At 48.9% G+C, this 14,011-nt stretch overlaps 1 protein-coding gene across 4 annotated transcripts in view; it reads right to left on the bottom strand.

Annotated features, from left to right (window-relative positions):
• Positions 1-904: 904 nt before the first annotated feature.
• Positions 905-14,011, bottom strand: part of THADA (THADA armadillo repeat containing) — a 359,204-nt gene continuing 346,097 nt past the window's right edge. For all 4 annotated transcript variants that reach the window (XM_032177807.2, XM_032177809.2, XM_058428959.1 and 1 more), the window contains 2 exons: positions 2,790-2,959; positions 905-1,419 (listed from right to left, as the gene is read on the bottom strand). In XM_032177807.2, the coding sequence (XP_032033698.1) occupies positions 1,024-1,419; positions 2,790-2,959 (566 nt within the window). In that variant the 3' untranslated portion in view covers positions 905-1,023. The remainder of the gene's footprint in view (positions 1,420-2,789; positions 2,960-14,011) is intronic.

The following is a 14,011-nucleotide window of genomic DNA, read 5'->3' as shown; positions in this document are numbered from 1 at the left end:
GTTCAAGCGTTTCTCTTGCCTCAGCCTTCTGAGTGGCTGGGATTACAGGTGCGCATCACCACGCCCTGCTAATTTTTGTATTTTTAGTAGAGACAGGGTTTCACTATGTTGGTCAGGCTGGTCTCAAACTCCTGACCTCATGATCCACCTCCCTCAGCCTCCCAAAGTGCTGGGATTACAGGCGTGAGCCACCATGCCCGGCTAATAAACATGTTTAATGGCATCTTAAGTGAGACACTTGTTACTGCCACCAAGCAAGTGATAGGTAAACAATGTAGGCATAGAATAAGTCATTTTCTCTTGCTCTCCTTTCCCCAGGTTCCTCCTCACAGCTAAGAGCATGGATATACTTTCACTGGATGGCAAAACCAGGTTTCCTAGCATTAGCATACTTTTTAGGGGGTAGGGGGAACGCTCAATGGCTCTTTGAATAATTAGGATGGAATGTGTAGGTCACCGCAGGACTTAACACACGCAGACAATAAAAATAAATTATTTGTGCAACGTTGATGCTGAATTCTCCTAGGATCCAACATTTGGAACATATTTCTGCTTTGCTAAAATGGAACAAAATTTATAAATCTGACCAAATGGGCTGTTTGCCAACGAATCTAGCCCCTACATAAAGCCAGAAAAGGGGAGAGGGGAGGGATCATGTGTATGTGCTAAAATCCAACTCTGTGTAGTCACTTCACAGAGAATGCAGGGCGGCTATGGCAGGACATTAGAGGCCCTGGGGGATGAAAAAGGCTCATTCAGGCCCACAGGTGGCCTGCACCTGGGGACAGAGTAAATCTGCAACGGAGTTGCCTCACTTCCTACAGTAGCAGCAATAAAGTAGGCTGCCCTGAATGAGTGAACTGAAGAAAAGTTTCTCTGTAAGAAGTGAGAGACGACTGGACTCACAGAAGTAGGGGAGGCATGAATGGGATAAAATTTTTGAATTTATGTTCAACATGTTTCCTGCAGATTTAGTGGAGGAAAAATCCACACATACCCCCATTCCAATCCCCCAAATTTTCTTCAACATGCTGCTTCTGTTCTTGGAAGAGTTAACTGCCTTGCTTCTGCATAAGCGTCCCGAACACTGAGAACTAGGGTGTTTTCCCCTTCCTTTCCTTCCAAAAAGGCCAGCAGCTTCAAGCAAGCCAAAGTCCTTTCCTCTTGAATGCGTAGTCTTGTGAACTCCACTGTCTTCACAAACTCAGCAGCTGGTGGAAGCTCTCTGAAGAGCTGAGACAGGAGGTCGCACTGCTCTGACACCATCCTTTGAAGGTGACAGAGCATCTCAGGGCTTGGGGGACGCCAGCTGGACTTGGAGAGGAGACAGAAGAGGTGCTTGCAGAGGTATTTCACAAAGATCAGGGTCTCGGCCCAAAAGTTGACTTCTGCTTTTTCAAACAGGTAGTCTTCTTCCACCTAAATCAGAAGAAAAAGCCAAAAGTCAGTCTTACAGGGAATGGTGACAAGCCCCAGTCCAGACCAAGCAGTAGCCTGCCAGATGCAAGAGGGGTGTCCCTTCCCCCACCTGACAGAGGGCGCACTCTCGCCTGTCAACACCCATGTACACACACCACTTGCAGCCTTGAAGGTCACCTTCTATTTTCACTCACTGTATTTCTCCACCAGAGAGGAATTTTTTCCCCAGACTTAACATGACCTTGGATAAAGATGTGTTTGTGGTTCAAAGTCAAGATACTTTGGGGGATGGATGCTGAAAAGGGGACTTCAACAAGGGAGTGAGCCCTGAGTTTAAGGTGCAGCTGGAAATTGGATAGGAGGGAGGAAAGGTCATCTGCAGCAGGCCAGAGAGGAAGGAATCTCTAAACACAGGACACTAGGTTGCGTCCTGTTTCTATAACACTGATTCTCAAGGTCCTTTTATCAGACACTTATCATGTCTCCAAATTTCTCATAAACAGGGACAATGCTTTTTGAACCCTTGGCCTGCTGGGGATGCCAAAAAGGCCAGCTGAGTCAGATGCTGGTGGAGATCAATCTTAGTTCTCAGGATGCTTTTGTTGCTTTTCTTTGTCCTCAGTTTCCCTATCTGTGACTGCACCCACCCTGGAGGGGGCTAATAATCGTTTTCTTCAAGCAGGAAGTTCCCAGCAAAGATCCTAATTCTCTGAAAATGCTCCACCCTCAGACCTAACTTTGGGAAGCCCCAGGCTAACTCCAATACTGACTAACAAGCAGTCTCCATAATTAAACTCTCCGCATCCAGGGGCTTCTTTTTAAATTTTCTTTTCTTTTCTTTTTTTTTTTTTTTTTTGAGACGGAGTCTTGCTCTGTTGCCCAGGCTGGGGTGCAGTGGTGCAATCTCGGCTCACTGCAACCTCCGCCTCCCGGGTTCACACTATTCTCCTGCCTCAGCCTCCCGAGTAGCTGGGACTACAGGCGCCTGCCACCAGGCCCGGCTAATTTTTTGTATTTTTAGTAGAGACGGGGTTTCACCGTGTTAGCCAGGATGGTCTCCATCTCCTGACCTCATGATCCGCCCGCCTTGGCCTCCCAAAGTGCTGAGATTACAGGTGAGCCACTGTGCCCGGCTGGGGGCTTCTTTCCGAGTTCTCTCCCCTGGCTAATCTGGAGGCTGACCATCAGCACCCCAGAAGTCAGCCTAAGAGTGTCCCCGTGTCCTCAGCAGCACCCAGTGGGTGACTTTCCTAGTGGTTCCTGCTGTGTGTCTAAGCATGCACAAGCCCAGCTGAGGCTGTAGGTGCTGCATCTAGCAGGTTTAGGACACTCCAACCCTGCCTCCCACTCCCTTGACACCCCGGGATCACCTGATGCATGCTCTCCACACAGGCCACGAGGTCGTCACTCTCTCCCAATAGCCATCCCAGCAGGATGGGCAGTCCAGGGGCCAGCTGGTCCCACTGCTGGAGCAGATCACACAGGACGGCCAGGGCCAGGGCCAGAGCGATGGAGGCATCCACCTGGCAGAAGGCAAACTCTGCAAAGACAGGAGAAAGGTGAGCAATGAATATACTGCTCAGGGCCGGCCCCAGGGCAGCCTGCAAGACCCTGGGAACATGAAAGACCTCAGGTAAAATCGCTACCACCAGCCTGGCAGGGAAGCTGGTGGGGTGGGCTCACTGGAGACGATTAATCACCTTCTGAATCCTGCTATTTATACTGTTAGAATGAGTCATAGGCCTGAACCCACTGTTTCCATGCCCCCTAACTCAGTGTGGACAGAAGCAGTCCCATCTGCAGGATTAGAGAGTTATCTCCCCTCAGCTCCTCCAGTGTCACTGGAAGGATCAGGAAGGCTTCCCTGTCCAGTGTCTACTCTGCACATCTGCCTGGATTTGACTGGTTTGTCCTTTCCTTGGAAAGCAGATCTCCTGGGCGCAAGACACATCCTAGAGCATCGGCAAGCTTTTCCTTAAAGGGCCAGAGAGTCAGTATTTTAGACTTTGCAAGCCTATACCTCCTCAACGCAGCTGAAAGCAGCCATAGACAATTTGTAAACAAATGGTTGTGGCTGTGTTCCAATAAAACTTTATTTATGGACACTGAAATTTGAATTTAATGTGTCACAAAATATTTTTTTCAACCAATTAAAAATGTAAAAACCATTGATAGCTCATGGGCTGTAAAAAGCAGGTGGTAGGCTGCATTTGGCTCCTATTTGGCTGCCCTCTGTCTTGGAGTTTTTTGTTTTTGGACCCTTGTTTTCCTGGGTGCTTGGAGGAAGGGCACTGAAAGAACAGAAGGGTGCAGAAAGAGGAAGCAGGGGGCCTTGGGGAAACCAAGCTTATTTCACCATTTGGCCTTAGACAATCCTAAATATGGGTTTAGAGGGAGGCTCAGGGGTGTTGTCACTTCCCCTAACAACTCTGCCCCTCCCATCCCAAACCTGGAGGGTGTCTGAAACACAGGACTGAAAGCCCACTGCACAGACAATGGACCTCTGTAGGCCCATCCTGCACCAACGCCTGTCTTTCAATGATGTATTTCTGTTGAGCCCTAATCACTCCCAAATCCACATCTCTAACTTCAGCACACAGACTTACCTTGACCATTTGGCCCCCGAAGAGACTCGGCACACAGGCAGACGGCCGAGAATCTGCAACAGCAGGCTTAGTTCCCCTGGTTGTTGAACCAGGCTTACTGGGATGGCCCCACTGAGGGCCTAGTGAGTGCCAGGCCCTGATCAAATGCTGTCTCCCCAGTCCTTCTAGCATCCTATGGGTTGGGTATTATGTAACCCACTTGCACAAATCAAGAAATTACAGTTGGCAACAAGTTTCATGGTGCATGCAAAGCGCAGACTTGGAGAACTAGCATCAACATTCCAGAGGTTTTGAAGGTGGGGTCAGCAGGGGTAGTGACCCTGCAGTAGGGCCAGGACTATTCAGAGGTCACACAGCAGCACCTAGTTGCATGTAAGCAGGCGAAAGGACTGATCTCACCATCTTGAGAGCTCCAGATAAGTCCCCCAGGACACTTGCCCTTTTAGTGTCCCCGTTCCCCATGCTGCTTGCTCTGCAGCCTAGAACCCAGATTTAAACCAGGAAACAGAAAAGGGGAGGGGTGAAGGTGCATTTTGGCTGTGGGTCTGAGCCATGTGGTGACTGGGCCTCTACCTAACTCCTTTCTGCATTCTCAATTGGCTGAGAATCTGTATAGTGAAGGGATAATTAAGTGGCCTTTTTCTTTCTTTTTTCCTTCAACTTTTATTGATTGATTGAGACAGAGTCTGTCGCCCAGGCTAGAGTACAGTGGCGTGATCTTGGCTCACTGCAACCTCCGCCTCCCAGGTTCAAGCAATTCTCCTACCTTAGCCCCCAAGTAGCTGCGACTACAGGCATGTGCCACCACACCCAGATAATTTTTGTTTGTTTGTTTTTTCCCAGCTAATTTTTGTATTTTTCGTAGAGACAGGGTTTCACCATGTTGGCCTGGCTGGTCTCAAACTCCTGACCTCAAGTGATCTACCCACCTCAGCCTTCCAAAGTGCTGGGATTACAAGTATGAGCCACTGCACCCAGTGGGTTTATCACTCTTTTTTTTTTTTTTTTTTTTTGAGACTGAGTCTTGCTGTATTGCCCAGGCTTGAGTGCAGTGGCGTGATCTCAGCTCACTGCAACCTCCACCTCCCAGGTTCAAGCGATTCTCCTGCCTCAGCCTCCTGAGTAACTGGGATGACAGGCACCTGCCACCATGGCCGGCTAATTTTTCTATTTTTAGTAGAGATGGGGTTTCACCATGTTGGCCAGGCTAGTCTCGAACTCCTGACCTCAAATGATTCACCTGCCTCAGCCTTCCAATGTGCTGGGATTACAGGCATGAGCCACTGTGCCCAGCCTATCACTTTTTTGTTGTTGTTGTTTTGTTTTGAGACAGAGTTTCACTCTTGTTGCCCAGGCTGGAGTGCAGTGGCACGATCTTGGCTCACCGCGACCTCCGCTTCCCAGGTTTAAGAGATTCTCCTGCCTCAGCCTCCCGAGTAGCTGGGATTACAGGCATGCGCCACCACACCCGGCTAATTATGTATTTTTAGTAGAGACGAAGTTTCTCCATGTTGGTCAGGCTGGTCTCGAACTCCTGACCTCAAGTGATCTGCCCCCTTGGCCTCCCAAAGTGCTGGGATTACACGCATGAGCCACTGCACCTGGCCTCCCACCACTTTTTTTATGGTCTCCTTAAGGCAAAGACTGAAAGCCCAACAGGGAAGAAAAAAATTTCATCATCCATCAGTAAAATCAGTACCTGCAGCTCAAGTGACATTCCTGTTGAGTCCATAAAGAACCTATGGGGGTGACCAGACATGTCACCAAGGAAGGCCAGGCTGCTGCACTAGCCCCACCTGACAGGACAGGTAGCCTCTATCCTGCACCTTTTTTTTTTTTTGAGACGGAGTCTCACTCTGTCGCCCAGGCTGGAGTGCAGTGGCGTAATCTCGGCTCACTACAAGCTCCGCCTCCCGAGTTCATGCCATTCTCCTGCCTCAGCCTCCAGAGTAGCTGGGACTACAGGCGCCCGCCACCACACCCGGCTAAATTTTTTTTGAATTTTTAGTAGAGACGGGGTTTCACCGTGTTAGCCATGATGGTCTCGATCTCCTGACCTTGTGATCCGCCCGCCTTGGCCTCCCAAAGTGCTGGGATTACAGGCGTGAGCCACCACGCCTGGCACATCCTGCACCATTTTGCCATGAATCATGGTTAGGAAGGGGCAGGAGAGTGGCGGGATGACAGGCAAAAGAGAAGAGCTGGTGTGATGTGGCCAGAAGTGGGTCTAGATAGAACTCGTAATTACCCAGACTCCAAGCCTGCAAGGCAAGGACAGAAGAGGAAGGAATGCTGAGATGTTTTGGGGATAGTGGGGGAAGGATGAGTTGGATTTAGATCTCCTGCTTGAGGGACCAGCTGCAACCTGCCAAATTCTGTCTCTTACTACCTTGCCCTGGACTAAGACGGCTCAGCCAGAACTGCCTAGATCTCTACTGGCCAAATGCCTTATGAAGGGAGGCTGGAGTAGGAAGAGGAATTTGTCACTTAAGCGTGCAGGCCAGCTAGGCTTTCACAGGCTGGCTAGTCCATCAAGGAAACAAGAAAGCAAGCAGCCAAGTAACAAGTGTGTTTTAAGAATCTGCTGAGAGGCTGGGCTCAGTGGCTCACACCTATAATCCCCTAATTTTGAGAGGCTAAGGTGGAAGGATCACTTGAGACAAGACCCTGTTGCTACAAAAAATAAAAAAAGAATCTGCTGTGTATCCAAAACAATCTTGAAAAAGAAAACAAAATTGGAGGACTGATGCGTCCTGATTTCAAAACTTACTACAAAGCTATAGGAATAAAGACAGCGTGGGCCGGGCGCGGTGGCTCACGCCTGTAATCCCGGCACTTTGGGAGGCCGAGGCGGGTGGATCACGAGGTCAGGAGATCAAGACCATCCTGGCTAACATAGTGAAACCTCGTGTCTACTAAAAATACAAAAAAAAGAAAATTAGCCCGGCATGGTGGTGGGCGCCTATAGTCCCAGCTACTTGGGAGGCTGAGGCAGGAGAATGGCATGAACCCGGGAAGCAGAACTTGTAGTGAGCCGAGATCACACCACTGCACACCAGCCTGGGCGATGGAGCAAGACTCTGTCTCAAAAAAAAAGAAAAAAAAAAAAAAAAAAAGAATACAGACAGTGTGGTACTGGCATAAGGATAGACATATAGATCAACAGAACAGCAAGGGCAGGTTACACAAATCAACAGACTGAGAGTCCAGAAACACACCCTCACATTTATGGTCAAATGATTTTTGACAAGGGTACCAAAATAATGGGGAAAAAACAGTCTTTTCAACTAGTAATCCTGGGACAATTGGATACACACCTGCGAAAGAATGAAGTTGGACCCCCACCTCACACAATATACAAAAATTAACTCAAAATGTATCAAACACCTAAATCTAAGAGCTAAAACTAGAAAACTCATTTGATTTTTTTTTTTTTTTTTTGAGACAGAGTCTGTCGCCCAGGCTGGAGTGCAGTGGTGCGATCTCAGCTCACTGCAACCTCTGCTGCCCAGGTTCAAGCAATTCTCCTGCCTCAGCCTCCCTGAGTAGCTGGGATTACAGGTGCCTGCCACTGTGCCTGGCTAAATTTTTTATATTTTTAGTAGAGACGGGGTTTCACCATCTTGGCCAGGCTGGTCTTGAACTCCTGACCTTGTGATCCACCCGCCTTGGCCTCCCAAAGTGCTGGGATTACAGGCGTGAGCCACCACACTCGGCCTTGGCCTTAGAAAACTTACAGAAGAAAACATAGAAGTAAATCTGTATGACTTTGAATTAGGCAACTATTTCTTAGATATGACATCAAAAAGACAAGCAACATTAGAGAAACTGGGCTTTGTTAGGCTGGGTGCTGTGGCTCATGCCTGTAATCCCAGCACTTTGGGAGGCCAAGGTGGGTGGATCACCTGAGGTCAGGAGTTCGAGACCAGCCTGACCCAACATGGTGAAACCCTGTCTCTACTAAAAATACAAAAATTAGCTAGGTATGGTGGTGAACACCTGTAGCCCCAGCTACTTGGGAGGCTGAGGCAGGAGAGTTGCTTGAACCCAGGAGGTGGAGGTTGCAGTGAGCCAAGATCACACCACTGCACTCCAGCCTGGGTGACAGAGCAAGATTCCATCACACACACAAAAAAAAAAAAAAAAAAAAGGAAAGAAGGAAGGCGGGCAGGGAGGAAGGGAGAGAAGGAAGACTGGGCTTTGTTAAAATGGAAAACTTTCGTGCTTCAAAGTAACACCAAAAAGAAAGTTAAAGGATAATTCACAGAAAGGGAGAAAATATGAACAAATCCTATCTCTGACAAGGGACTGTATCTAAACTACATAAAGAACTCTTAACACTCAGTAATAATAAACACATGAAAAGATGCTTAGCATCATTAACCATCAGGAAAATGCAAAACAAAACCCCAGTCATATTCCACTTCACACCCACTAGGATGACTATAATAAAAAAAAAAGTTAAGTTGTGGCAAAGATGTGGAGAAATTGGAACCCTCGTACATTTTTAGTGGGAGTGTAAAATGGTGTAGCCACTTTGGAAAACAGTCTTGCAGTTCTCCTCAAAAGATTAAACCTATGACCCAATAACTGCACTCCTAGGAGTGTATCTAAGACAGAGAAAAAGACACATCCACACAAAAACTTGTACATAAACGTTAATAGCAGCCTTGTTCATAAGAGCCGAGATGTGGAAATAACCCAAATGTCCATCAGCTAATAAATGGATAAATAAAATGTGGTTATAAATTCATACAATGGAATAGTAATCAGCCACAAAAGGGAACGAAGAAGCAGGAGGTCTAGGTGGGAAGGTCAGACAAACACCCAGGCAACAGCAGGGGACATCAGGTGCTCAGTGGAGTGGTTCACATGCCAAGAGCTGTGGGAGCTGGGGCTTGGTGGGAGGAAGACGTCAATGTGGGGAATAAATGATCTCCGAGGCTCTTCCTCTCACAGGCTACACTGCTAGGGCAAGAAGAAATATGCCCTAGAATCTTCCTGGAGTGCTTCAAATGGGTGGGGTTTGCTGGTACACATTCATGTCTGTGGTAGGCCTACACAAGTGGGATTAACATGCGGTCATTTGGAATCATGTTGGAAATGCGATGGATCAGCATTTAGAATTGGTTAATCTGGTGCCTTCCATCCTTGTGAAGGGATAACTCACTGGGATTGCAGAGGAGGGAAGCAAACCAGAGGCTTCAGGGCTGCTGCAGTATAGCCTTCATCTTGCTACTGCCCCAGCCACATCAGGGCTCCCCATCCAAGGCAGATGCCTAGCTATCAGAAACCCTGTTATGTGCTGATACTCCCTGGTGCTTCTTCTCTGCCTCCATGAAGAGCGCCGCCACCCCCATCCCCCACCCCCCAGCAGGGCTGGAGGTGAAGACCCAGGCCTCACACAGTGTGCTGGCTCCACTACAAATCTCAGCCTCTGATTCCCTGCACTAGGGGAAGTGATTATTAATTTCTAGGCAGGTAGATAGGTAAGTTACAGGCTTTGAGGTTGCTTTCAACTACTGATTGAAAGAAAGATGTCAAAGTAGATGTTTTCCAGGTGCCAACCTTGAAAACTATTTCAGACCACGGATTAAAAAGCCCATGGTCTGATTTTAAAGTATTACGGGGGAGATGCCTTCTAGACTAAGGCCACATTGGTCAGTCTGCCTTCTAGTCCTTCTCAAGAGAGGGCAAGCAGCATAGTAAATGCTGTGCAAATGGCAATGGGTTGAATTCTCCCTGCCCCTAGCTCTGGAGAATCCTCCCTCAGGCATCTGAAAAATCCCTCAGCTTTAGGGGACTGGCCAAGGTGTTGGGTGGCCCTGCCATCCAACCAACTCACCACCCATCCACCCACTCACCCATTCACCCATCAATCGGATATTTTATCTACCCACAAGTATTTATTGATCACCTGTGTGTGGAAGACACTGTGTGAAACATGAGGAAAACCACCCAGAAAACCACTCAGAGAGTAAGAGTTGCCAGAGGCAAGCTGACCCACACGAAGTGTGAGGAAACAGTCAAAGATGGTGTGTGACACAGACGAATTATATCATGAATAGGGGTAATCAAAAGACAGAAAGGAAAAACAAATGTGGAAGGGGGAGGAGGCTTCACAGACAGGCGAAGCAGCGGGGGTGAGAGGACACACACAACCGTGAGGGAGTGAGGAGCCCAAGCTTGGGCCGCAGGGAGACAAGCTGCCTACTGAAGGGAGGACTGGAGGTGAGGCCAGGCAGGCTGGGGCGGCCTGGGCAGCAAAGGCAGCGTCTGATGGAGTGAGTGTTACTGCACTTTCTTTTTTCTGAGCAAAAATACATTCAGGTTTCATGAGGCTGTTTCCAGATAACCTCATTATTTCTAGTCTTCTCCATGGTCTTCTTCACTTCCCCTTAGCAGGGGAAGAGCCTGAACTTTAAAGTAGTCCTGAAAAACAAGCTCGGTTCAGCTGAGTCTGCCACTCAACATTTCCTGGGGCTGCCAGAAGCCTCTCTGTCCCCTGCCTCCCCTTACCCTCTACTCTGAGACTAGCAAGGGCTCTCCACCCACCAGGGCCATCGGAGCCCAGGCTCAGAGCTGGGATTCCAGGTAGGGCACTCTGTGAGTACATTCATGGCCATGCTATCAAATGCCATCATTTCAACCTTTACCACCAATTAAGAGCTCCCAGCTGACCCCTACTGGAGACAAATGGCCCAGAGGAAGGTCAGTATCCTAAGGAATGGAGGGTGATCATCTCCCCAGCTTCAAAGAATCCAGAGGAAGTCTGAGTCGGGGAACATGGGTGTTTGTGGTTAATAGTCTCTGTTCTTTATCTGAAAATTTAAAAAATTTCATCAAAGAAGAACCAAATGTGCTGGCCAGAGCTCCCAAGGGCAGCCCTAGTCCCAGCATGCACTGGCCCAAGTGCCAGGGCCGTGTGCAGTGCCAGGACTATGGCCCACCCTCTCTCTGCCCTGTCTGTGCCCTCGTCCACAGCCATCCCTTCCCTCAACTCCCTACCTGACCGTGGTATTAAGTCTGGGGGGGGACTCAGACTTCACCCAGCCCAGGTGGACCCCTCTTCCTCCTCCTCCTTTTTTTATGTTTATTTTTTTGAGACAGGGTCTCTCTCACTCTGTCGCCCAGGCTAGGGCACAGTGGCGCAATCACAGCTCACTGCAGCGACCTCCCAGGCTCAAGTGGTCCTCCCACCTCAGCCTCCCAGGTGGCTGAGACTACAGGCACAAACTACCATGTCCCCCTAATTTTTGTATTTTTTGTAGAGACGGGTTTTGCCATGTGGCCCAGGTTGGTCTTAAACTCCTGGGCTCAAGTGATCCACACACCTAGGCCTCCCAAAGTGCTAGGATTACTGGTGTGAGCCACTTTGCCTGGCATCCTTTTTGTTTTAAGTCTTAGAGCCTACTGTTTAAAAGAAAGTATATGCGGAGGCAGAATCCAAACACACACAACTTGGGTTCTAAGCTGAGTTGTGTCAGCTAAACTGTACTAAATAGTCCCTTTGCACCCCTGTCTGGACCTATCAGCAGTGTCTGGACAGGGGTGCAAAGGGACTATTTAGTACAGCTCACATGGATTTTAAAAAAATCAGGACAATTCTCATAAAGATCCAAATTTCTAGCATCTTTTGAAAATTAGGAAAATCAGACTGTGGTGTCTCTAGGCCTGCATTAGAAGATGGCAGCGGCTGCTGGAGCAGAGCGGTGGCCACGCCTACAGAAGGCGGATGCTTCCAGCCTGGGACCGCCCTACTGCCTCCAATCGCGCCCCTTTCACACGCGTGCTCACTTGTGTGGTCTCTGTGGACATGTGAGTTGGTGACCCCTATGAAATAGTACTGAAGAAGGCAGCTGGCCCCAGGCCCTCCCCTTACTTTTACAGGAGAGAACACTGAGTCCCTCAACCAAACCTCTTCTCAGTGGTCTCCCCACACTGCTATCTGGGCCTTCCCCCTCCAACTCTCTTGGCTTTGATTCACTCACCATTCCCTGCTCTGGGGTCCCTTCTTCCTCCTTTTCACTTAGCCTGCCGGCCTGTCCCTCAGGACACAACGCAGATCCTGTGGTGTTTCTCAGCCCACTGGGGACTTTTTCTCCGCTGTATTTGCACAGTGCTCAAGGTGTTCACAGATGCTGAGGGGGGACTCCATGGCTGAAACCCGGTGTCTTTCCTTTCCCAGGATTGTCTATAAAACCAACACTGGGTACTGCCCACATACCACCTGCTTAGCACTTGATTGTGGTCTTATACTATGCAATTTACTTGTGACTTGCATTTTCCCATTGGGGAAAAATCCAAGATTGCAAGAATAAGGTCTAGGTAGATAGATAGAATTATTGTCGCCATTTTATACTCAAGGTGACTGAGATTTAGATAAACGACTTGTTCAAGATCATATAGGATACAGGTTGCAAGTGGTAGGGCCAGATACAAATCCAGGCTTATCTGACTCCAGCACTCCAGCACCTATATTCTTTTTTCTTTTTTTTCTTTCTGTGGAGACAAGGTCTGGCTCTGCCACCCAGGCTGGAGTGCAGTGGTGTGGTCTCAGCTCACTACAACCTCCATCTCCCAGGTCAAGCCATCTTCCCATCTTAGCCTCCCCCAAGTAGCTAGGACTATAGGCACACCATCATGCTTGGCTAATGTTTGTATTTTTGGTAGAGACAGGGTTTCACCATATTGCCCAAGCTGGTCTTGAACTCATGAGCTCAAGCGATCCACCTACCTCGGCCTCCCAAAGTGCCGGGACTACAGGTGTGAGCCACTGTGCCCGGCCCAGCACCTACATTCTTGACCACTTTGCTAAGCTGCTCATAAGTACTGAATACATGGATGGATGGATGAACAGACTGATTATTTTCCATTTTCCATTCTCTGCCCTTCTCCTCCACTCTGCCCAGTGCCCCAGGATGCTGATCTCTATAGACTGCCTTACCCAGGTGTCCTTGCCACCGGGCTTCTAGCTGGCTTCTCCTAATGTGAAGGGAGCACTGGTATACTGGAGGGTAGAAGTGAGAGGAGTTGGCGGTATTTCTTTCTTGCACCCTCCCCAGAAAGTTGCGAAGATTCTAGCAGTGGCTGCATCCCCCATGGCTAGGGCACCTGCCGGGCAGCCCCTCCTCCCTGACTTCTGCTATCCCTGGGGTCTCCCATTCAGCCAGACAGGTGGGAGGGGCTTCCTACTGCTCTTGTCTGTAGATGCCTCAACATCATGACTGCTTCCCTTCACCCATGGTTCTCAGCCAGAGGGCACATTGCTCCCAGGGTACATCTGCCTGTGTCTGAAGCCATTTTTGGTTGTCACAGTCAGAGTTGGTGGTGCTACTGGCATGTAGTAGGTAGGGGCTAGAGATACTACTCAACATCCTACAGTGTTCATGACAGCCCTACCACCCCAATCAATGTCCACAGTGCCAAGGATGAGAAGCCCTGCTGTGGGCCTGCCTCCAATCTCACACAAACGCAAACAGTCCCTTCATGAACGTCTCTGCAAGTGCTCAGTCTAGTAGGCTGGTCTCTATTTGGGGCAGTGCGGAGAGGCTCATCTCCTCACCTCCTTTTTTCTGAAAGGCATCCCCTAGTTCACCCCTCCTCACCAGCTCCTGGGCAGAGAGATGGCCACAAGTGAGAAGCAGCCCCCTCCCAGGCACAGCCTGCCGCAGAGCCCTTTCTGTCCTGAGGGGAAAATGTGATTCCAGGTCTGAAAGGAAGGGATACAACACCATCATTTGAAATTTTAAAACTACTTGAGAGAAAACTCTTTAACATTCTAAGAATTTGCCTTTTCTTCATGCTTTAGCTATTTTCAAATGGAACGAATGGCCTGGGTTCCCCAGAATACCTGCAGGTCCAGCTCCCAAAGAATACAAACTCCACAGAAGTGTTATATGCCTAAAACCTATGACTGCCTGATGTAAACATGTTTCCTGGTGACCTATTATGAAACCAGAAATACCCTAGCAAATCCTTTGTTT

This window comes from Hylobates moloch, unplaced genomic scaffold (genome assembly GCF_009828535.3).
Source record: "Hylobates moloch isolate HMO894 unplaced genomic scaffold, HMol_V3 SCAFFOLD_15, whole genome shotgun sequence".
Classification (NCBI taxonomy): domain Eukaryota; kingdom Metazoa; phylum Chordata; class Mammalia; order Primates; family Hylobatidae; genus Hylobates; species Hylobates moloch.
Note: the sequence above shows the minus strand (reverse complement) of the source record. Positions and strands in the feature narration are given on the sequence as shown.